Here is a 25,021-nt window from a genome sequence, read left to right as displayed (position 1 = left end):
CTGCAAAGCCTTCCTTCCCCCACCATCTTTTAACAAACAAACAAACAAACAAACAAACAAATAAAAATTCTGGTTGCTTCCTAAGGGAATGTGTAAATTCTGAGCCTCATTCTAGTTTGAACATTTTAAGCTATTCAGCATACTTCATAAAATGAAAGATTCCTATCATTGATACTTATACCGAATTTGTACATTATGTACATATTATAACTTACCATCTTCCCTTTGTGCATCCTGGTTGAATCTCAAGGATCTTGTGGCATCCCATTTATTCTTCTGCATACTCACACTATTAGAAAAATTAAACAAAAATCAGCATTGATGCTTTAAGAGTGGGTATCTGATTGGATTAAGGAGGAATACTCACATGAAAGGAGACACATCTCTAGAAGTTGACTAAAAAAGAGTAGACAACATTAAGGCTCAATTAGAACACATTTACCGATTAGTTTTATAGTTAGTAACAAAAAGCAGCAATAAAACAGGTTCAGAGAAGTTAAGAAACTTGTCCAAAGAGATACAGATCTAGAATTTGAATCCAGCTCTATCAGTCTGACCTGGAAGCCCCAGCTTATGCAAACTTTTAGAATTTACTGAGTTGTCTGCTTATGGTACTTAGCATGCAGATGAATGTATAACCTGTCCAGTGTAATTGTGTGGAACTAGTCACAACCCAGCCTTTCATACATTTTTGGAACCCATGGTTTCTCTTTTAGTCAAACATGATTACTACTGTCCTTTTATTCCTACCTGGCTTTTTACCCCTTCCTTCAAAATCATGGGAAATAAGAATTATTTTAAAAGGCCATAAAATACATTTATTTAAAAATTATAAAGTCTACTTTGCTTTTCTTATTTCAAAGTCTATCTTCTTTTTGAATAAGTAATATTGGTTCAAAATTCAAAAGTTACAAATAGCACATATAGTGAAAAGTCTGTTTCCCAATTTCCTTCTTTAGAGGCAATGAGTCTTTATCAAATTCCTGTGCAGTTTTTCAGAGACATTTAATGCATATATAAAGACATATATATTCCTCTATCCATGCTACAGAAATGTTAGAATATGCCAAAACACATACTGTTTAGCACTTTTCCTTTTCTCACTTATCAATATATCTTGGAGATTTTTATCTCAGTTTGTACGGACTTTGTTCATTTTTAATACTGCTAGCATTCCACTGTGATATATTTTTATTCTTCTTCAGATTTTCCTTGGCTATATTTGCTCGCTTATTACTCAGTATGAACTTTACAACAGTAATGGATAATTTAGAGCTACCTTCTCTAGGGCCTTTTCTTTCTTCTGACCACAGGGTGAAGACATCTGCTTTTTTGGTTGTTTTGTGAACTTCTTTGGCTTTTCCTTTTTCCCTGACAACAGAAAGTCAATGTTATATTTCACATACTTCTCCAATGCACTTGTTACTTACTTAAGAACAATAAAACTATTTTAAAAAACACTTTCTTAAAACTAACAAATCACCTCTAAATAAAAAGTAAATATATGGAAAAGTCAAACTGAATGTGTTTTCACAGGGGTTCATTTTACTTTTCTTCTTTCTACTTGATGAAAAACTTTGGGGGAAAAAATCAAGGCAATGAATTTAGAGTCCCAATGAAATTAGATGTTGAAAATGTTTGGAAAAAATCAACATATTTCTCTGAATTGAATGTGATAGTGGAGTCAACACCTAATACCAAATTTTTATATATATAAAAATAACTATAACTCAGAAAAACATAGTTTGAGAGTAATATAAGTGAACTCACAAAAAATTTTTAAAATGTCTTTTGCTTGGGTAGGAGGAAGAGCTATGAGACTCAAAATGGAGACAGGACAGAAATGACCTTGGGAGGAAACAGATTTGGGACAAATTGTATTCTGGACTGGAGCATTCCTACAATCAATATTCTGAATTTATTCTGGTTCACCATGTAGAGGAGAAAGGAAAGGAAGAGAAAAGAAGGAGGAGAAAGGGGCATTTCTCTCACATCAATGTTTGAATGTAAGGATGGTACATTAAATCACTTTCCCAAACATCAATTATTTGTATATTGATGTATACAAACGCTGTGTAGTTTTTGCTCTATCTTAAAAAGGAAACTTTATATTACTACCACAAATGGAAAACCTGTAAAATGTGCTACAAGGAAGATAACCTTGAAGATACTATAAAACAAATAATCAAACAAAAATAACCCAGATGCCCTGGGGTGGTGGGGGTGTGTGGGGAGGGGGTTCAGTTGGTCAAGCATCCCATTCTTGATTTTGTCTCAGGTCATGATTTCAGGGTCTTGAGATCCAGTCCCAAGTCAGGCTCCGTGCTGTGCATGGAGCCTGCTTAAGATTCTCTCTCCTCTGTCCCCCTTCCCCTACTCATGCTCATGCTTGCTCACACACTCAAAAAATAAAATAATAAAATAAAAACAGTATTAAAAATCTAGATAGATTTATTTGCCTCCTGCCAAGCTCTGAGTCCCTGACATGTGTTTATAGTTAAAACAGTAGATAAACCAAGTATTATAAAATTGCTAATGAACATGATACGGTGAGATTTGATAATGGAATGTGAATACAAGTTCCTTTCAAAGAAAACATGATAAAAACAGAACAAAAGTATTATAAACTGTTACCTGTAGGTACTGGCAAATAAAGGGAGGTAGAAAGTGTTTACATTTAAAAGATGCATAAGATAGGGAAGTGGGTGAGGGTGAGGAATGAAACAGGAGACAGGGATTAAAGAGTACACTGACAGAGATGAACAGAGTAATGTATAGAATTGAATCATGGGCACCTGGGTGGCTCGGTCGGGTAAGTGGCTGCCTTTGGCTCAGATCATGATCTCATGGTCCTGGGATGGAGTCCTATATTGGGCTCCCTGCCCAACAGGGAGTCTGTTTCTCCCTTTCCCTCTGCCTCTCCCCCACTGCTCATGCTCATTCTCTCTCTCTCTCTCAAATAAGTAAATAAAATCTCAAAAAAAAAATATTGTTGAATCACTCTGTTGTATACCTGAAACTAATCTAACATTGTATGCTAACTATACTGGAATTAAAATTAAAATCTTAAACAAAAAGATGCATAAGATGAGAACTGTGAGTTTATGGCTTTCTGCCTGAGGGCACTTCCCAATACCTTGAACCAAGGGAGGAAAATTATAGCCTTATCAGTTCCAGGAAAAAGATGATAGAATTAAAAGTAAGAGAAGCTGAAAGTTTAAAGGGAAAATTTTGGAAGAAAGTCACAAAAGACTTAAGATCTAAAATGTGACTACAAACTCTGCTCAAATGAGTGTTAAATCATGAAAGTATATGGGAGACCAGAGGAAATCCAGCTAAACAGGCAAGCAGAAATTAGGTTCAGGTGTTGACTCCTGTAAGACAGAATTGTTTTTGGTGAGAGATCAGAGTTTCTTGTACCTTTGACTAAATACCTTCCCAAAATGCATAGAGTTCAAGCTCTAGGAGTCTTACTTAGGACTGGAAAAACAACTAGAAATCTAGGGGGAGTCCACAAATCAAGGAAACCACTAAGCAGGTAAGTCCCAAATCTGAATAGAAAGTTTGTCCAAAACCTTGCCTGAGAAGTAAAATTATACTGGCTGGTATGACCCTGAGGGTCAGGCTAAAATAGCAGCAGTTAATAGCCAAGAAAAACCTGTGTGGAGACATGAGGGAGACAGATTTTGCAGTTTGGGTCAGGCAAGTTAACTGCCTACTGGAACAAAACCCCTCAGAAGAACAAAATAGGAATTGCACAGATAATCTACCAAAAGTCACAAGATGAAGAAACTGAAAAGTATGAACCACTCAGAAAAGAAAGAGTCAACAGAAACATTCTGAGAGAGCTTATATACTGGATTTAGCCCACAATGATTTCAAAACAGCTATTATAAATATTTTGAAAGGGAAAATGGTGTTATTGAATAAACACATAGGAAATCTCAACAAACATATGGAAACTATAAGAGAAGAACTAAGTGGAAATTCTAGAACTGCTAAGCACAATAATTGAAATATTTAGTAGATGGGCTCAAGAGAAAGTCTGAAATGGTAGAATATATCAGTGAAATGTGAAGTCAAACATTAGAAATTATCCAATCCAAAAAATAAAGCAAAGAATGAAGAAAATGAAACAAAACTTCAGAAACCTAAGGGACAATATCAAAAGGTCTAACATACATGTATTGGATTCTAGCATGTGAGTGAGAAAAAGGGACAGAAAAAATACTTAAAGGAATAATGACTGTAAGCTCCCCAAATTTTGTTTAAAATATTAATTTACAAATCCAGGAAGCTCAATAAAGACCAAGTAAGATAGCCATAAAGGAAACCACACTTAGGCATATCAAGTCAGGCTTCTGAAAGTAAAAATAAAATCTTGAAAGAATCAAGATAAAAAGGGCACATTACTTATCACACAGAAAAAAGGTCATTTGGAACAACTGAAAAATTTTCCAACTGAAAAACTGGACACTTTCTTAAAAACCTACTTCCATTTATAACAGAATAGAAAAAGCACTTAGGAATAAATTTAACAAAAGATGGTCAATATCTGCATACTAAAACTACAAAGCATTGTTGAGAGACATTAAAGAATTAAATAAATGGACAGACATTCCAAATTCATGGATTAGAAGACTTGCCATCATTAAAAAAAAAAAAAAAAAGTCATTCTCTCCAAATTGATACTTGGGTTCAATAAGATCCCCCCCAAATTCCAATAGTATTTTTGTTGAAATAGTGACCTTTAATCTAAAATATACAGGAAATGCAAAGCACCTAAAAATACGAAAATAATCTAAAACAAAAGAACAATTTTGAAGGACATACATCACCAGATTTCAAGAATCACTAAAAACTACAAAAATTAAGACTGTGGTACTGAAATACTGATGTAAAATAGACATAAGAATCAACGGAAGAGAGCAAAGAGTTTAAAAATGGATCCACATGTAAATGATCACTTGATTTTTAAACAAAGGTGTCAAGGTAATCCAAAGGGGGAAGAACATTCTTCTTCTTTTTTTTTAATATATATATTTTTAAATTTATTTATTTGACAGGCAAAGATCACAAGTAGGCAGAGAGACAGGCAGAGAAAGAGGGGGAAGCAGGCTCCCTGCCAAGCAGAGAGCCTGATGCGGGGCTCAATCCCAGGACCCTGGGATCATGACCTGAGCCGAAGGCAGAGGCTTTAACCCACTGAGCCACCCAGGTGCCCTGGGAAAAAACATTCTTTTCAACAAACAGTTCGGGGGAAACTTGCTATGCCTATAGGAAAACATAGGGAAGCTCAACCCGTAACTCATACCATATATAAAAATTAACCTGGAAGGGATCATAGACTTAAATAGAAAAGTTTAAATCATACAATTTCTGGAAGAAAATAGCAGAAAATCTTTGTGACCTTGGCATAAGCAAAGATTCATGTCATTAAAGCATGAAACATAAAAGGAAAACTAAAACATTAGAGTTCATGAAGATAATTTAATAACTTTGGCTCTTCAAAAGACATCATTAATAAAAATAAAAGGCAAGTCATAAACTGGGGACAGATATTTGCAAAATATATGGACTTGTATCCAAAATATATATAAAGAATGTTTATAATTCAATAATAAGGCAAACAATCCAACTAAAAAATAGGCAAAACATCATTAAAAAAAAATACTTCATGAAAAAGGTATATAAATGGCCAATTAGCACACGAGAAGTTGCCTAGAACAATTTATCACTAGAATGGCTAAAAGTAAAAAAAGTAACAATACCAAGAACTGGTAGAAATGTGTAGCAACTGTAACTCCCATACATTGGTGGTGAGATGCAAAATGTTTCACTTTGCAAAACAATATGGCAGTTTCTTATAAAGTTAGACAAAATATACCCAGCAATTCCACTCCTAGGTATCTACCCAAGAAAAATGAAAACCTATGTCCACACAGACTTGTATGCAAATGTTCATGGCAACATTATTCATAATAACCAAGAACTGGAACAACTCAAATGTCCATGAAATGGTGAAGGGATAAAAAAATTATGGTATAGTCATACAGCAGAATACTACTGGGCAATAAAAAGGAACAAACTACTTACATACACAACAATATAGTTGAAACTCAAAAACATCACACTAAGTGAAAGAAGCCACACACAAAAGACTACCCATGATTCCATTTACATGAGACTTTAGAAAAGGTAAACCACTGTGACAAAAGCAGATTCGTGGTGACCTGAGGGGTGGGACTGGGGAAAGGGAATTGAGTGTAAAAGGGCAGGAGTTAATTTTTTGGGGTGATGTTCTAGTCTTGACTTTGGTAGTGGTTACCCAACTGTATGCCAAAACTCATCAATATGTATACTTAAAAATGGGCGAATTTTATTAAAATTCATTATATTCATCCTCCATTATAAATTCTACCTCAATCAACTGTGGGGAAAAAAACCTCACACAATACACAGTAGCATTTCTCCTTGACTAATTATAATTTTAAAATAATTGATAAATAAAATAACTGATAAATAACTAGTTTTTTAATAAGAGCATTTGACACATCAAGAAAAAATATATATAAAACTTGGAAAAAAGACAAAGGGAGGGTTGTATGTCCTTTTAGTGTCATACTGGAGGACTGCTTAAGAGGCCATGTAGAAATACTTAAATCTCAAGGAAAATATCCTGTATCTGACTCTCCTATTACTGTTGATTGAAGGCTAAATGCTGTGAAATTTGTAACTTGCAGATTTTTGGATCTAACAGAAATGCAAATGATTTCTGTTTAGAAGATAACCTCAAAGGTGATTGGTTTACTGCCTTGGTTATCAATTAGTTTCGAATCTGACTTGCAATACTCTTTAACATTCTTTTTCAAATGCCTATAAATACCTAAGTCTTCAAATGCTCTTTGAACAAATTTTTTCCCTTATTTCTCTTGCCAAAGAGCTCAAAACTTTTGACACAAGTTTATTCTGTAGTTGTATAAAATCATGTTTTTAATTTCTTTTTTTTTTTTTTTTTTTTTTTTTTAAAGATTTTATTTATTAATTTGACAGAGAGAAATCACAAGTAGACGGAGAGGCAGCCAGAGAGAGAGAGAGAGGGAAGCAGGCTCTCCGCTGAGCAGAGAGCCCGATGCGGGACTCGATCCCAGGACTCTGAGATCATGACCTGAGCCGAAGGCAGCGGCTTAACCCACTGAGCCACCCAGGCGCCCCATGTTTTTAATTTCTTAAGAATCATATTCGGGGGATGCCTGGGTGGTTCAGTTGGTTAGGCATCTGCCTTCAGCTCAGGTCATGATCCCAGGGTCCTGGGATCGAGTCCTACATCAGGACTCCCTGCTGAGCAGGGAGCTTGCTTCTCCCTCTGCCTTCACCATTCCCCCTGCTGGTACTCTCTTTCTTTCTCTCTCTGACAAATAAATAAAATCTTAAAAAAGAAAAAAAAAAAAAAAAAAGAATCATACTCTGATTACTATTGCATAATGCTTCGTTTGAGTGTCACTTGAAATCACCTCAGGCACACACTGATATAAGTCACACATTTTGAGAAACCCATTATGTTACACCTGAAGTGAAAATGTGGAGAATTATTTCTCAGAACACTGCACTTTTTAAAATAATTTTTTATTATTCTGTGTTAGTGTCAGGATTTGGGAATCCTGATGGAGGAGGCTCCTTTTTCTTTTTTTCCATGTTGCAGCCTACCATGTAGACTTACAGAGCTAACTCCTCACCCCTTGCATTAAAGACTTTAAAATGCTACCTCTTCATAAAAGTGAGACTTGATTTTATCTTAGAAATCAGTACTTTGTTTCTTGGATATTTCTTCTTCGTCTCCAACTTCATCTTCAGTGACCTCAGATCCAGTGGTATATTCTTCTTCTTCTGAAAATAACGATTGTTGTTTCTGAATTAAAAAACAAAACAAAACAAACACACCCTTTAAAAAACATAGTATTAACACATTTCTTATGGATTCTTTCAAACACATTTATCTAAATTTATTTTGGATAAATAAATTTTTTTCAAACACACTTTTCTAAATGAGCCACACAAGATCTGATAAAGTAATAAATGCCTAGTGTAACATTTGGGAAATGGACATATGAATTTCTATGTTTAGGATAAAGTCACATTACATTAAACATTTTTTTAAAAGATTTTATTTATTTGACAGAGAGAGACATAGCAAGAGAGGGAACACAGCAGAGGGAGTGGGAGAGGGAGAAGCAGTCTCCCCGCGGAGCAGGAAGCCTGACCCGGAGCTCGATCCCAGGATCCTGGGATCATGACCTGAGCCGAAGGCAGATGCTTAACAACTGAGCCACCCAGGCGCCCCTACAATAAACATTTTTATATTATTTCCTTCACATATCCTAGCAGAGTGATGGGCACATAAAGGTCCTCAGCATTTGTTAAACTGCACCTTTATCACTCAACTGAATGTATGTTCCTTGATATTAAGATTAAATTAAAATATAATAATTGCCATTATCAAAGTAGTCTCATAAGCAAGTATAGGTACACATTCTCTGGATAAATGTGGTCCTGGATTACTCAACAATAGCTGCATCAGCTTCCTGTTTCTGCCTACCCACCCCACTTTCTGCCATCACTGATCCAAATTTCAGTTGCATTCTTGTGAATATTGGTGGCAGATGGCAGAGTAGTGGCAAATAGGTAAAAGAAAAAAAAATCAACCAACCAAACAAACAAATTTCGCCTGGAATTTAATAGATTTGTTTTTTTGTTCTATGTCCTAATGTGACTTAAATGTGAGTTTTAGAAGTCATTAGGGACACTTAAGGAGTATACAACAAGATAATAGAGTATATGTCTATTTTAAACAATGGCATTTTCAGTAAGTGCTAAATTACAGAAGCTGAAAGGATAACTGATTTGAACTAAAATCTGTAAAATAAGATACTGGTAAGTTTCTATTAAACTAAACTTTAATTGTGGAAGAAAAAGATCCATGAAAGTGGAATATATTTGCTTACTTACCAGTTGCAGAGTCCAATTTTTCAGTGACAAAAACTATAAGAAAGACAAAGGAATAGGAGATTAATAAATCTGCATCTACCCAGACTGCAGCTCCTTACTTTTATGTGGAGACTGTGGAAGAACTGAAAAAAAGCTGCAAGTATAATTCCTTTCCAGGTTGAAACATAACTTAAAACTCAGGCTGAAAATGATGTATTACAAATTTTTTGTATCTGCTGCCTAGAGAACATGTTTACAAAAAAAAAAAAAAAAGAAGAAGAAGAAGAAGAAAGAAAATCAATACTTCCCAATGTCATTTCCAAAGGATAAGCAAATCACATGTAGAGATAATCTAACTTATTTTCTGAACTATTTCAATCACTTTTTTTTTTTAAAAGGACGCATTTGTTTGCTTGAGAGAGAGAATGAGAGAGCACAAGCAGAAGGAGAGAGAATCTTAAGCAGACTTTGTGCAGAGTGTGACTCGGGGCTTGATTTCATGACTCCTAGATCATGACCCGAGCTGAAACCAAGAGTTGGACACATAACTGAGTAGGCCACAAGGGCCTCTTCAATTACTTCTTAATGTTTATATTTTACTATAAGTTAAGGAACCAGATTATATATGGATATTCAAGAAATCTAATTTGCTATTTGGTATATAATTCATAAATTAATGTTAGTGATTGAATATTTATAGACATTTGAAGTTTACAATGCATTTTACACGGAATATTTCACTTTGTCAAGTAAATGCTCCCTCAGCCAATACAAAGCCCAGAAGTTCACAGGCAGTTGGAGATTCCCTGGTTGTCAGTAACAAGAATCAAAAAAACCAAAGCTATCCAGCCATCTGAAAAATAATTGTTTTGAAACCTTGCAAAAACTAAATGAATTCCTGATTATAATTTAAAAAAAGGAATTTTGTACCAAAAGAAATTTATAGAATTAGGAGAGGACAAAATATCCCATTCACTCTATCTTTATTTTATTTTTTTAAGATTTTATTTATTTATTTCACAGACAGAGATCAGAAGTAGGCAGAGACACAGGCAGAGAGGAGGCAGAGAGGAGGAAGCAGGCCCCCTGCCGAGCAGAGAGCCTGATGTGGGGCTCGATCTCAGGACCCTGAGATCATGACCTGAGCCGAAGGCAGAGGATTAACCCACTGAGTCACCCAGGCGCCCCCCCATTCACTCTATCTTTAATTCTCAAATTATTAGTGTCCATAATAAAACCTCTGAAGACCATGTTAAATTTTTCCCCCAAATTTAAGTTGATTAGTTATTAGTTGAGGGCAAGGAACATGTCCTATTACCTTTAGAGTCCTACTAAGTCACCATAATACCTTGGTGTTATGATCAGGTAGTCAGTAAATGCTTATCAAGCAAATACTTTATTAGCCCCACGCTCTAACCAACTGAGCTAACCGGCCACCCTTCAACCAAATTTTTTTCTTTTTAAAGATTTTATTTATTTGTCAGAGAGAGAAAGGGAGCGAGAGCAAGCACAGGCAGACAGAATGGCAGGCAGAGACAGAGGGAGAAGCAGGCTCCCTGCCAAGCAAGGAGCCCGATGTGGGACTCGATCCCAGGACGCTGGGATCATGACCTGAGCCGAAGGCAGCTACTTAACCAACTGAGCCACCCAGGCGTCCCTCAACCAAATATTTTAATTTAAGTTTAAACCAATTACATTTCTGGTAAAGATTAAATGTCATCAGTTGTTTATATCAGTAAAGAATAAGTGAAACAGCTACTCACAGCATTGAGCTCCACACTTTTGGGGCCCCATGGTGTATTTGGCTCCAGTAAAACATCACAATCTAGACTCTTTTCATCACAGGGACCAACCCCAAAATCACTTAAAAGAAAAAGACATTTTATGGAGAAATATTCAATTTCATAAGAAGCGAAATGCCAATGATATCTTTTTTATTGCAAATATTTTATAAATCGCTCTTTAGAAACATAGTTCTTGAGCATAAAGTATGTCACCTCAACATTTACATTGCTTGATTCATCTAGTGATTCCCCCAGCAGAAGACACTGCCCATAGGGGAGCACCATGGTACTACCAAACACTTGCCAGGTTGTGAAACGGGCTGCTATGACTGGTACTTCTGTGAGAAAGGCCTTCATTAAAGGGTTCCCTACTCCCCCACCTGACCACCTGCTGCAACTGCAAAATGACAGAAGTGACTTCAGAAATGACTAAACTCAAGGAGTTCAAATTTATGTAAGATGACCTCAACGACTGACTTTTTTTTTCTAGTTGCATCAATCAGGCATTTAAGAAGGGCTTAAGTAACTTGGGCAAAGAAAAAACCCTCAAAAAAGGAATTGCGGGCCCCAAACTTTCAATCACCAAAGACTCCTTTTATTCATTTTTCTTCCCCTTGGACCTCCAATATTTTGAAGTATTTTTCCGACCAAGTAAACACCTGCTTTCCCTGAATGGGAGCTAACATATAATTTCAGTAAGCTTTCTGAAATGATGTAAATGACCAGAGGATTGATTTGGGGAAACACTAGAGAATGGAGGATTCTGATATGTGAAGCATACATAAAGCTGCAGCACAGTGTTCCCCCTCTGCCCTTACCTAACTGTATCTTTAGAAAAAGGCACAACGATGACATCTTTGTGTTTGTGGAGATCGTCCAGTATTTTAGCAGTTGGGCAGGATGGCAAATCTCCACCTTCACCTTGATCCTCAAGAGCAGCCACATGGTCCTTCACTTTACAACCCTGTGTCATAAGAGACACTAAATTAGAGAGGTTGTTTGTTATAGAAATGTTCCTGTAAAGATGATTGTATGATTTTGTTCTTCTTTGCCTGGCAATATCGTCATAGCAACCATTTTACCACCTTTTTTTTTTTTTTAGAGATTTTATTTATTTTTTTGTCAGAGAGAGAGAGTGAGCGAGCACAAACAGACAGAATGGCAGGCAGAGGCAGAGAGAGAGAAGCAGGCTCCCCACTGAGCAAGGAGCCCGATGCGGGACTGGATCCCAGGACACTAGGATCATGACCTGAGTTGAAGACAGCTGCTTAAACCACTGAGACACCCAGGCATCCCAGATTTTATTCATTTTAGAGAGAGAGAATGTACATGGACGAACAGGGGTATAGGCTGAGGGACAGGGAGAGAGAGAGAATCTTAAGCAGAGTCCACGCTGAGAACAGAGCCTGATCTCATGACCCTGAGACCATGACCTGAGCCAAAACCAAGAGTCAGATTGTTACAGGGCACCTAGGTGGCTCAGTGGGTTGGGCGTCTGCCTTCCGCTCAGGTCATGATCTCAGGGTCTAGGGTTAATCCCTGCATCAGGCTCCCTGCTCTGCGGTGGGGCCTGCTTCTCCCTTTCCTGTTTCTCCTGCTTGTGCTCTCTCTCTCTCTCTCTGTGTCAAATAAGTAATAAAATCTTAGGGGAAAAAAAGGGTCAGATGCTTACCCCACTGAGCCAAACGTGCCCCTTGTCATGTTTTAATAGTTTATTTATTTATTCTTTAAAAAATATTTTATTTATTTATTTATTTATTTATTTATTGGACAGAGAGAGAGAGAGAGAAAAAGCATGAGAGTACAAGCCAGGGAAGTGGCAGAGGGAGAGGGAGAAGCAGACTCCCCTTTGAGCAGGGAGCTCAACTTGGGGCTTGATCCTACAACCCTGGGATCATGACCCAAGTGGAAGGCAGTTGCTTAACCAACTAAGCCACCCAGGCCTCCCATTTTTTATAGTTTATAATTCCCTACCAAAAATTTCCAAGCTTAGCTTCTATCAACTTAAACTAGCAATCTTCTTTATTTCATAGTCTGTGTCAATAATTCCAATATTTATAGTTTCTGTGGCATAAATTCTACTGTTCCCCTTCTTGGTAACCTATTTCCATCTATGTCAGGTTATCTTTTCATGTTGAATATTTTATTAAAAAATTGTTTGTAGCAATAATTTGAGGTGTAGAATAAGGTTATTTTCCACCAAAGAGCATTTTTACTGCTTTTGCTAGGTGTCTGGGAACAACAGCAATCCAAGATGACCTTAATCCAAGTTCAGAACTTGAAATTTCCTAGGCCATGCAACTGAGTCAAAGCCAGCTGCTGGCTGGGTGTTACCCAGGCAAAGAATAGTTTATTTCTGATTTAATCTATTTTCTTTGGATCCCAGCTGAAAGTGTAAGGATGGAACTGTTATTCATTACTAACTCCATTCCTCCAGATCCTTTCCAGACTGGTATTTGTTCCCAGGGCAAAAATGGTCCCGAGTGCTGGCTCCCTTAGGTTTCTATCATTTCCTATACCTTAACACTAATTCCTTATTATCTTATTAGCTTTTTTGATACTTTCAATTTAATCTTTATAGTTATATATCATCTACCTTTTTTAGTTGCCTTTTGATGGGAGGAATGGTCTGAATTACTAGCTCTGCCATTACTGGAAATATAAATCATCATATAAACTATTTAGATTTTACTTAGCCTAAGAAATCACCTCAACAATATCCATTATGTCACATAAAGATTTATCATACAGTTTAATCACTATTTATTCCTCAACTGTCTCATGATGAATGGAATATAAGGGGTTAATTCAACCAGTAAATAGACAATAACAAGACAATGAGTTACAACTTTTAGTATTGTTTACAACAATGTGAACATGATAGTTAAAACAGAAACACCATTCCACAAAGAAATCAATGACTAAAAATCATATTACTGCAAAATATAACAAAACCATGAATTAATAAAAGTCCTGGGCCTATCAAAGCTAATTCCATTTCATTTATGGTGTCATACCTGATTTAAATAGCTTTGTACGCAAACCATCTACCTAACATTAAATACAAACATTATGTGGGTAACCTATTATCTCATCAATAAAATTTCTGACTAATCGAAGTTGGTGACTGATTGTAAATATAACAAACTACCTTCCAGCTTAAATCCTATGATCCACCATTTCAATAACATTCATGTTAATACCCCAAATTCCTTCGCCCTAAATCTCATCATACCCACCTGGTAAAACCTCAATGACCCACTGTCTTCACATTTGCACTCCAGCAGCTTAGCCCTGCTGGAGAGAGTCACATAAAAGGTATGCTGGATTTCATTGTGAATTTAGGATTACCGAACTCCAATGGGCTCTCAAATTGCTTAGGAACCTACAACCTTTCTCTGGGAAATTCACTCTCATGTTTTCCAAAAAGACTATTTCAAACCTTGAATACTTGCTTCAAACCTTGGAAGAACCTTCCCTTTCCCCTCTCAATCTTAGCAGATGGCTTTTCCCTCATACTTCAGAGATAAGAGGAAAGGCATTAGATTGGAAAGAATGCATCCAAATGATAAAAACACAATTTTACTAATAACCACAAACACCCTACTCTTTCTTTACTGTTCCAATAGAGGAACTGCCCTTCTTCTCATCTAAACTAATACTGCCTCATAACCATATATCATCAACCTCTCCTCCTCAACTGGATCTTCCACCGACTTTAAAAAAGATCTCTAATATTAAAACAAAATAAAGCAGAAACAATAACCAAATACCTATAGTATAATACTGATTTAGCTTCTCCATTCTCCAACTTCCCAAAAGAGCTGCTCTTCATACTGCCCACATTTGTTCTTCCACAACCCATACCAATCTGGCTTTGGTATCTAGTACTCCAACAAAACAGTTCTTCACACATGAATTCCAGGTTACCATAGTTAAAGGACAGATTTCTTTCATTATTTTTTCTGACTTCTTGGCAATATTTGGCATCATGGACTACTTTCTCTTTCTTCAAATACTACTCCTTTGATTTTCATGACAACATCCTTGGTTTTCCTTCTATTATTCCTGCCGCTCCTGATCTTTGTCTTTTGTAGGCTTGTGCTTTGCTATCCAGCCATTAAATTCTGGGAGTTTCTCTAGACTTCTCTGTAGGCTTTCTGCTCTTCTTATGCTCACCTAGACCTGCTGGTTTCAATTCTCACTTATGTGCAAAAAGACTTAAAATTATCACCTCCAGGTAGCCAATTCTCTGAACCCCAAACCCCACCTATCTAACACTCTTTGCCTGGTTGTCTCCTAAAACACCTCAATCTCAAAATGTCCAAAACAGAACACCTCAATCTCAAAATGTCCAAAACAGAACTCATGAGCAGTAGCACAAGCAAGAAACTGAGTTATTCTCGACTTTTTCCTCTGTGATATAATCCATCAAGCCATTTCAGTTTTATCTTCTAAATTCTGAATTCATCTTTACAACCCTGGGCCAAGCTATCATCATCTTTAAGACTAAGCAGTAACTACTCTCATACCTGATGACACTTAATATTCCTAAGCCACTCTACACAGTGCAACTTATCTTCAAAACCCCAAATTTAAAAACAAAAAAAAACCCCATGGCCTACAAGCTCCTGTCCCTGCATTGCCTAACACCTACCTACCTTCCCAGCCTTTTCTTAAACTGTTTTCCATAACAGGCAGCTTTGTTCAGTCTTTTTCATTCACTGTATTCCTTCTGGCCTAGGTATTCAGACTATGTCCCTCTTTTTTGCCTCACAAACTCCTACCCACCCTTCAGATTTCAACCGAATGCCAACTCCTTAACTTCAATGCCCAGTTCAGACCAGCCTATTATAGACATTTATGGCCCTGCATACTTCTTCAAACATTTCTTTGCATGCTTTTTTACCCCCCTTTTGATTCTACTGCATGAGCTATAAGCTCCACAAAGGGAGAAACTATTTAATTTTACAGAAATTAGATTATTCTCTGCCTTGCACAGTGTGACACAACTGTGGTACTTTATAAATAACTGTTGTATGGATGAGGAGGAGGAAGAGCTTTAGGTTATTTTCCTCCACTGATGAAATTTAATTACATAACATTTTCAAAAGTGTTAGTTATCAAGGACTCTAACCTACAGCAATACTCACATATTGTAACAAGATGTATGTATAAGGATGTTCATTACAACACACAAATACCATCAATCTGGAAACAACCTAAATGTTCATTGATAGGAGGCTGGTTAAATAAATTGTGATATATGCACGGCTTAGGATATTATGCAGCAGTAAAATAAATGACAGAAAGATAACCTAGGTATATTGCTGATTGAAAAGGGCATGTTACAGAATAATATGAACAGTATGTTCCTATTTCCAACATAAAAAACTGCATATAATTTGTGCTTGAAATGTACAAAACAGGGGTGCCTGTGTGGCTCAGTTGGTTAAGCGTCTGCCTTTGGCTTAGGCCATGATCTCAGGGTCCTGGAATCAAGCCCTGCATTGGGCTCGCTGCTCTGTGGGGAGCCTGCTTCGCCCTCTCCCACTGCCCCACTCACAGCTTGTATGTATGCTCTCTCTCAAATAAATAAAATCTTGAAAAGAGAAAAGGCAAGAAAACTTAATATTAAAAAAAAGAAAAATTGTATAAAACGAAGTCTGAAAGGAAACTGTTAACTGTGGTTACCTCTTAGAAAAGATGCAGAACAAGGAACAAGAACAAGAACAAGGAACTTCTACTTTTAACTATACATATTTTTGTATTGTTTAAATTCTTTCCTATATGAATGTATCATCTTTATGCTTTAAAAACAACAAAAGGAGGAAAGATTAAATAGACAGTGCAGTGAGCACTGTAACTACAAAAGGGCAACATCCAAAATTTACCTCGCTGGCTCAACTGGTGGAGCATGAGACTCTTGATCTTGAGGTTGTAAGTTTTAGCCCCATGTTGGGTGTAGAGATTACTTAAAATAATAAAATCTTTTTTAAAAATAAAATCTTTGAAACAACAAAAAACCAAAATTTACCTTTGTAAGCTGAGTGGGATCAAACCGAAGAACCTTTTGGTTACAGCAGGGATAAATACCAGTGCCAACAGTACTCAGTGAACTTGATGCGGTAGGATAAACCACTGTTTCTGAGTGATATTGACAATGTGAAAATTCTATACAGAGAAAAGCCTGAATAAAAGAAATATATAAAATCAATTATTATTCCCACAATAAAATTCTACATCCCAAAAAATTTTTACTCAGGACTACAAAATGTATGTTCCATTTATTTTCTTTTTAATTTTTAAAAAGTATTTTATTTTTTTTTTATTTGGGAGAGCAAGAGAGCACGAGCAGGGGGAAACGTAGAGGGAGAGGAGAAGCAGACACTGTGCTGGGCAGGGAGCCCAGATGGGCACTTGATCCCAGAAAACTTGGATCATGACCTGAGCTGAAGGCAGATGCTTAACCGACTGAGCCACCCAGGTGCCCCTGTATATTCCATTTAAATAACACGTACAGAAAAGGCAAATCTCTAGAGACACAAAGTAGATTAGTTGGTTACCTGGGGTTGGAGATAAATTGGGGAATGGCAGCAAATGGAAACAGGGATCATTTTTGGAATGGTGGAAATGTACTAAAATTGGATGGTGGTGATAGATGAACAACTCTGTAAACTTACTAAGAATCAGTGAATCATACACTTAAAATGAATGAATTTTATGGCAGGCACCTCAATGAAGCAAAGCAAAAGCAAAACACTTTACTCAAAATTCAGGTGCATTAAATTGATCTCGATGTACATCTAATTTTAAAAATAGCTAATCAAATAAAAAGTTTTCCAAAAAAAAAAAATGAAATAAAATTTGCCTCACTTGATTATTCTTAGACATTTTTTTTTTTTAAAGATTTTATTTATTTATTTGACAGAGAGAAATCACAAGTAGACGGAGAGGCAGGCAGAGAGAGAGGAAGGGAAGCAGGCTCCTTGCTGAGCAGAGAGCCCGATGCGGGACTTGATCCCAGGACCCTGAGATCATGACCTGAGCTGAAGGCAGCGGCCTAACCCACTGAGCCACCCAGGCACCCCTTAGACATATTTTTTAAGGTAAATATTTAGCACCAACGATAATGAAAACTATGTGATAACTTTGAATAGCTGAATAGTTGAATTTTAATAATAAAATTAATAGTTTTCAGATATGTTTACAAGTTGATAAAATAAAGAACAACATTAACAATTTTAAGCACTTATTTTAAACATAAAAGCAATAAAAGATAGTCCATAATTCCAAATTCTTAGTCATTAGTTCCAATTATCATTTTTAAACAGTTTTTAATTTAATTTTGAGTCTAGGAGTGCCTGGGTGGCTCAGTCACTTAAGCACCCAACTCTTGGTTTCAGCTCAGGTTGTGATCTCAGGGTCCTCAGACTGAGTCCCAGATCAGGCTCTGTGCTCGGCAAGAAGTCTATTTGAGGATTTTCTCTTTTCCTCTGCTCTTTGCCCCTGTACTCTCTCTCTTTCTACAATAAATAAATCTTTAAAAAATTTTTTGAGTGATAATAGCTATAAGGTGCACTCTCATACACAAAATATTTTACATCTGAAATATTTTACGAGTTTATAAACTCTCCATAAGAAATACTGTAAATCAATATTCAATTTGCTATAAAGAAGTGCAAAAGTCCCTCATACTTTCTGTGTTCCAACATGCTAAACAAGTCAGATTTTAGAAGCTTGAAATACTTGATTATTAGTGCTAGTCCATTGTAGGGAGTATCTACTAAATATCTACCAAGTTTAAAAAACAAACAACCTCCCTCCTGCACCCCAAACCTAAGCTAACAACAAAGAGTGCTGGTGAGGGTGTGGAACAACTGGAACTCTCACACAGAGCTGGCAAGGATGCAAAATGACTCAAGGACTTTGGGAAACTAAGCATCATAAATGTTAAGCTTACATTTACCACACAATCTAGCAATCCTACTTCTAGGTAATAACTCAAGAGAAATGAAAACCTATGTTCATATGAAAGCCTGTATGGAAATGTTTATGGTTGCTTTTTTCATAATAGCTCTAAACTAGAAACACTATAAAATCCTTCACAGGTGAGTGGATCAACATACTGGGATACATTTACACAATGTAGCACAAAGAAGAAATAAACGGACACATAAAGCAATATGGATAAACTTCAAATCCATTTGCTAAGTAAAAGAAGCCAGATCAAAAAGCTAAATACAGTATGATTCTATGTATATGACATTCTGGAAAAGGCAAGTAAACAGGGACAGTAAGCAGATCAGTGCTGCCAGAGGCTGGGGTGGAAGAAGAAATGAGAAGAGGTCCAGAGAAATGTCTAGGCTGATGGAAGTGGCTTATGCTTTGACTGCGGTGGTAGTTACATGACTGTATGTGTTTGTCAAACCTCATAAAAAAGGATGAATTTTACTGTATAAGGATAAATTTTACTAAATGAATGCTATACTTCAACAAATCCAATCAAAAAAATTGCGGAAATTGGGAGTCCATCGGGTGGAAATTCACATAGTTTGAAAAAACTCACCATGATAGGTTTGATAAGCTGTTCTATCTTCCATTTACTGAAAACTTTTACTCAGGTGAGAGAGAAAGTTACTGGGGGCAGGGAAACATTAGGCACTTATAAAAAAATTTATGTAGAACATTCTGGATTTATACTAAGACCGATTAGGAATGACTGTGACTTACAAAGATCTACTTATTCTATAAAAGGATTTATTACAGGTACCTTCAAATAATAAGCTTTCTTATGCTTTTATTACAGATTTCATTTATTAAACAAAATGAACAAAATCTTTTAATCTTTTTGGGAACACAACTGCTATAATAAGAAGAGCACATATTAATAGTACCATATCTACAAAGTGCTTCTGAGTTTCTAAAGAAATTAATGGGCTAACAGAGAAACAGTTTGGCCCAAAATAATTGAAGGTTGTAAGAATTTTGATGTTTTGTTTCCCACTGAAAAAATGGATTTGGTCACTTAAAACCTGTTGATTTTCTAAAAATTAGACAAAGCATGATTGTTTCATTAATGAAAATAAAGAGGAGGTTGAAGATACACAGTAAGAGAGACAAAACCAGATACAAGCAATGTTTAATAGTGCCACTGTTTTTATTACTGGTTTCTTTAAAAAAGATGTCATATATTGTCTAAACACACCCAATCATACTATTAAACAGCCTATGTTTAAAAAGCCTGCTCTGCTGGCCGGGAATCTGGCTGGCGCAGTTGGTACAGCATGGAATGCCTGATCTCAGGGTTGAGTTTGGCCCCACACTGGATATAGAGATTACATAAAAACAAAATGTTAGGGGTGCCTGGGTGGCTCAGTCGTTAAGCATCTGCCTTCAGCTCAGGTTGTGATCCCACGGTCTGGAGATAGAGCCCTGCATTGGGCTCCCTGCTCAGTGGGAAGCCTGCTTCTCCCTCTCCCGCTCCCCCTGCTTGTGTTCCCTCTCTTGCTGTCTCTCTCTGTCAAATAAATAAATAAAATCTTAAAAAAAAAAATCTTAAGAGTTTGCAGGCAAAATATTAATTCTTTTTTTTTTTTTTAAAGATTTTACTTATTTGACACAGAGAGAGAGAGAGAGATCACAAGTGGGCACAGAGGAAGGGGAAGCAGGCTCCCTGCTGAGCAGAGAGCCAGATGAGGGGCTCAATCCCAGGACCCTGAGATCATGACCTGAGCAGAAGGCAGAGGCTCAACCCACTGAGCCACCCAGGTGCCCCCAAATATTGATTCTTTAAAAAAAAAAAGAAAAGAAAGAAAGAAAACCTCACCTGATAACATCTTGAACAAGTTAGCCAGTTGACTGTTCCCCACAAGCGCCAATATACATCTCTCCAAGATTTTAATTCTTCAAAAAGACTATTCAAATACTCATGAACATCCCAAGTCTTATCCCTGGAGAAAAGAGCCTCAATTATTCTATTATTTTACAAGCAAGTAATAAAAACAATTTGTTTTAAGCAAATGTTTTTAAATTTGTGGTTTATTTCCAAAAACATTCTCCAAATGATAGCTATGGGATGGACTACATTGAATAGTAGAAAAAATCTCATTTGGGAGTTTATTTATTCTCTTTTTCTGTGGACAACAGAAAAAGATACAAAGACTGAATGCCAAATTATTTTGCTAAGCTAAATTAAATATATTTTGAACATGCTAACAGTTGGGACTTAGGCATATGATGCTAAATAGAACCTTTATTCTAATTGTACATATTGTAAAATAAGTTACTAACCATTGGTGATTCTAAACATTTCTTTATATTATTTTCAAAAGGCATTTTCAAGTAATTGAGTAATACAGTAATATAAAATCAGGTCTTGGTAACACACATTTTGAAGTTAATACAAACTTAAAAAATAGCAAAGGCTTAAAACCCCATTTGCTATGTCCATATGTAACTCCAGTTCCTGTTTTTTCCAAGTCCCTTAATCATTTTGAGCTTTGCTATCTTTGTCCTTATTCAACAAAAAACAAAATATCATGATGTTATTACAAATTGCATAGGCACATCTGCTTTAATTAAAGACAACTTAAAAAAATGTCATCAACAGCTGACTTACAAATAAAACAAAATAAACTTATAAACGAATAATAACAATAAAAATAAATAATAAACAAAATAAAACTTATAAATAAAACAACAAAAATGGATGTTGAAGTTAATACCAAGTTTTTCACATAAATAGTTATTGCTGTCAGAATGGAAATACTTTCTGAAAGGTGAAATCAAGTCTCAAGACAAAAAGTAACCCCATGTGCTCATAATAACTAATAAAGATTCCCCTGATTATTGTATGAAGAGAAAAATGAAAAATTTTAAACATGTCTCAAGGGGCATCTGGCTGGCTCAGTCAGAGGAGCATGTGACTCTTGATCTCAGGGTCATGAGTTTGAGCTCCATGTTGGGTGCAGAGATTACTAAAAAAAAAAAAAAAAACTTAAAAAAATGCTTAAAAAATAAGCGTGACTGTAATATTAATAGTAGAGTTAAATGTGTTTCTCTATATTTGTTTTAATGTTTAAAATATGAAACTTAACATTTATACTATTTTTTCCTTTAACAAAAGTACTGTACATTTTTAACATAGAAAAAAAAAGAACAAAATTAAAAGCATCCATAATACTATCACTTAAAGGCAACACCACTGTTTACAGTTTAGTGAATGTTTCTAGTTTTATGACTTTTTTCACTTAATTCACTATTAACAACTTGCTTTATAATGATACATACTTTGACAATATTATTCTCAAAGGCTGCACATTAAGATATATAGATATAGATATATTTATTTTATATATACAGATATATTTATATAGATATAATACTACATGGATTTATTTTAGTTCATTTAATCATTTGGATGTTTCCCTTTTCTTTCCTATCTAAACAATATAGCAATAGGTTTTCTTGTTGAGTGTTTTCACAAGTCTAATATTACTTCTGTGGATAAATTCCTAGCAGAAATTTATTTATTTATTTTTATTTATGTATTTTTAGAGAATAAACACATTTCAGAATTCTTGCTTTTCTGAGATTTTATACCAATTTACAATACTCTTCCCTCTACCGAGAATGAGAAGTAGTTTTGAATTTAAAGGGGAATAAAATAGGGCTACATATTAATGGAATACTAACAAAGTATAAAGAATAAATAGATTAGGGAATATCCAATTTTATTTTTTTATTTTTTAAGATTTTCTTTATTTATTTGACAGAGAGAAAGACACAGCAAGAGAAGGAACACAAGCAGGGGGAGTGGGAGAGGAGAAGCAGGCTCTCCACCGAACAGGGAGCCCAAGGCAGGGCTCGATCCCAGGATACTGGGATCATGATCTGAGCCAAAGGCAGATGCTTAATGACTGAGCCACCCAGGCACCCCAGGAATAACCAATTTTAAAGACAATTTCCTCATTTACCAAAATTTATCTGAAAATAAATACGGTTCTCTGTCAAATTCAATATAATGTTTGTATAAATAAAATCATTAGAGAAAAGAAACCATTTTAGTGGCACTGACCAGAATATCTTTCAAGATTAATGCACAATAATTTTTACTATTTTGAAGTCTAAAAAATCATGAAATTTACCCAGTAAACAAAATACAGCTTTTACAAAACTTGTTTTGATAGTATCTTTGCAAGTCAAAGCTGAATCACAATCAGAAAAAATTGTTGTTCTATACCTTGTAAAATTAGTTATGTCTTTAGAAAAACACTAGTAATTCACATCTGAAAGGTGTACTTTATTTTTACTGCACCTTATGTGAATGTAGATAATATTTCCATGTTGATCCACATTGATTTTTCCAGGAATGCAAGGAATTCTTCTTTCTGTTTCTTTTGTTAAAAGTTTCTTACACAAACAGCATCTATAACACAAAGAAGACACAAAAACAAACAAGAACATTTAAAATGACGTAAAATTAAACAATTTAGCTGCATTGGGTAGAATAGCAAAGAAAAACACATCACTGTACCTGTATAACGTTGATGCATTATTCCGAGAATCTGGGTTCAAGTACTCAGGATCAAAAAGTCTCTCAATCTTCTTACAAAAAAGTTTACTATTAACAACAAATGACCAACAAATTAATTTTATATTATTTACATTATTAAAGTTACTTGCTAGTAATGAAAATAAACACTAACCTATCTGCATATGTAGAAAACAAAATTAGTAAATCCTTGGAGAGACTCTCTTCAGGAATTTATGAAATACTTACAGTGTTCTAAGCAAGTAAACCTACTAATGGTAAATGCTTAATCAAGAATATATTTGGACAAGAATATTTGATATTGGGGAACTTGAAAACTTAAGGGCCTACTAATAACTTGGTATATGATCTTTGGCAACTACTTAACCTCTCTTAACCTTGTTTTCTCATCTATAAAATGGGGCTAATAATTCCAAACTCACAAGGTTTTATGAAGGTTGAATGAACACTGTTTGCAAAGAGTGCCAGATACAGCATTAAGCATTTGACATATGTTTATAAAAACTTTACAATTCTGTATAATGTGACTAAATTTTAAGTCTTATGTTGTTAATTCCAACTTTATATCCTGAGGCCAGATCTGGATTTATTATATTAACCCCATTTTCAAGTATTTAGGTCTCAGAATTTAGATAACTACATACCAAAAAAAAATTATAAAGCCACTGTAATTAAGATAGTGTACTACTGATATAAGTAGAGACAAAGAAATGAACAAAACTGGACAGCTATATGCAAAAGAATGAAACTGGATCACTTTCTCACACCATACGCAAAAAAACCTCAAAACATATTAAAAACCTAAATGTGAGACCTGATACCATAAAACTCATAGAAGAAAGCATAGGCAGTATAATTTCTTGGACATTGACGTTTGCAACTTTCTTGTAACTATGAGTCCTTAGGCAAGGGAAACAAAAGCAAAAATGAACAATTGGGACTACATCAAAATATAAAGCTTTTGCACAGCAAGGAAATCATTAACAAAACAAAAAGGCAACCTATTGAATGGGAGAAGATATTAACAAATGATATATCCAATACAGAGTTAATATCCAAAATATATAAAAAACTTAAAAATTCAATACCAAAAAAACTCTGTCCATGCTCCTGAATAGACATTTTTCCAAGGAGACATACAGATGGCCAACAGACATATGAAAAGATGTTCAGTATCACTAATTATCAGGGAAATCAAAATCAAATCAAAACCACAATGAGATATGACCTTACAAGTGTCAGAATGGTTACAATAAAAAAGATAAGAAATAACAAGTGACAGCAAGGATGTGAAGGAAAAGGAACTCCTATGCACCGTCGGTGGAATGTAAATTGGTGCAGCCACTGTGGAAAACAGATGAAGGTTGCTCAAAAGATTGAAAGTAGAACCACCATATGATCCAGTAATTCCCCTAATCTGAAAACATACATGCACCCCTATGTTTATTACAATATTATTTACAATAGCCAAGATATGGAAGCAACCCAGGTATGCATCCATAGATGAATGGATAAAAAAGATATGGTTTATGTATATACATAATGGGATATTACTTAGCCATAAAAAGGATGAGATCTCGCCATTTGTGACAACATGGAAGGACCCCAGAGGGCATTATGCTAAGTTAAGTAGAGAAAAACAAATACCATCTGATTTCACTTATATGTGGAATCTAAAAGACAAATGAATAAACAA

The 25,021-nt window shown here is 35.4% G+C and overlaps 1 protein-coding gene across 8 annotated transcripts in view; it reads right to left on the bottom strand.

Annotated features, from left to right (window-relative positions):
- SANBR (SANT and BTB domain regulator of CSR) overlaps positions 1 to 25,021 on the bottom strand; it is a 53,789-nt gene that overhangs the window by 5,699 nt on the left and 23,069 nt on the right. For 6 of the 8 annotated variants that reach the window (XR_006606044.1, XM_004742021.3, XM_045077877.1 and 3 more), the window contains 11 exons: positions 23,308 to 23,394; positions 23,089 to 23,199; positions 20,599 to 20,722; positions 16,807 to 16,959; positions 11,588 to 11,733; positions 10,749 to 10,848; positions 9,007 to 9,039; positions 7,810 to 7,909; positions 1,280 to 1,371; positions 368 to 396; positions 216 to 289 (listed from right to left, as the gene is read on the bottom strand). Coding sequence is in view for 7 of the 8 variants with exons in the window: in XM_004742021.3 (XP_004742078.1) it covers positions 216 to 289; positions 368 to 396; positions 1,280 to 1,371; positions 7,810 to 7,909; positions 9,007 to 9,039; positions 10,749 to 10,848; positions 11,588 to 11,733; positions 16,807 to 16,959; positions 20,599 to 20,722; positions 23,089 to 23,199; positions 23,308 to 23,394 (1,049 nt within the window). In the remaining variant the exon portion in view is untranslated. Of the gene's footprint in view, positions 1 to 215; positions 290 to 367; positions 397 to 1,279; positions 1,372 to 7,765; positions 7,910 to 9,006; positions 9,040 to 10,748; positions 10,849 to 11,587; positions 11,734 to 16,806; positions 16,960 to 20,598; positions 20,723 to 23,088; positions 23,200 to 23,307; positions 23,395 to 25,021 lie in introns of those variants that run through there. The other 2 variants (XM_045077879.1, XM_045077880.1) reach the window with 2 other exon arrangements.

The sequence above is a fragment of the Mustela putorius genome, unplaced genomic scaffold, assembly GCF_011764305.1.
Source record: "Mustela putorius furo isolate JIRA1106 unplaced genomic scaffold, ASM1176430v1.1 tig00000224_pilon_pilon_pilon, whole genome shotgun sequence".
NCBI lineage: Eukaryota > Metazoa > Chordata > Mammalia > Carnivora > Mustelidae > Mustela > Mustela putorius.
The sequence above is the reverse complement of the archived record's forward strand: the minus strand, read 5'-3'. Positions and strand labels throughout refer to the sequence as shown.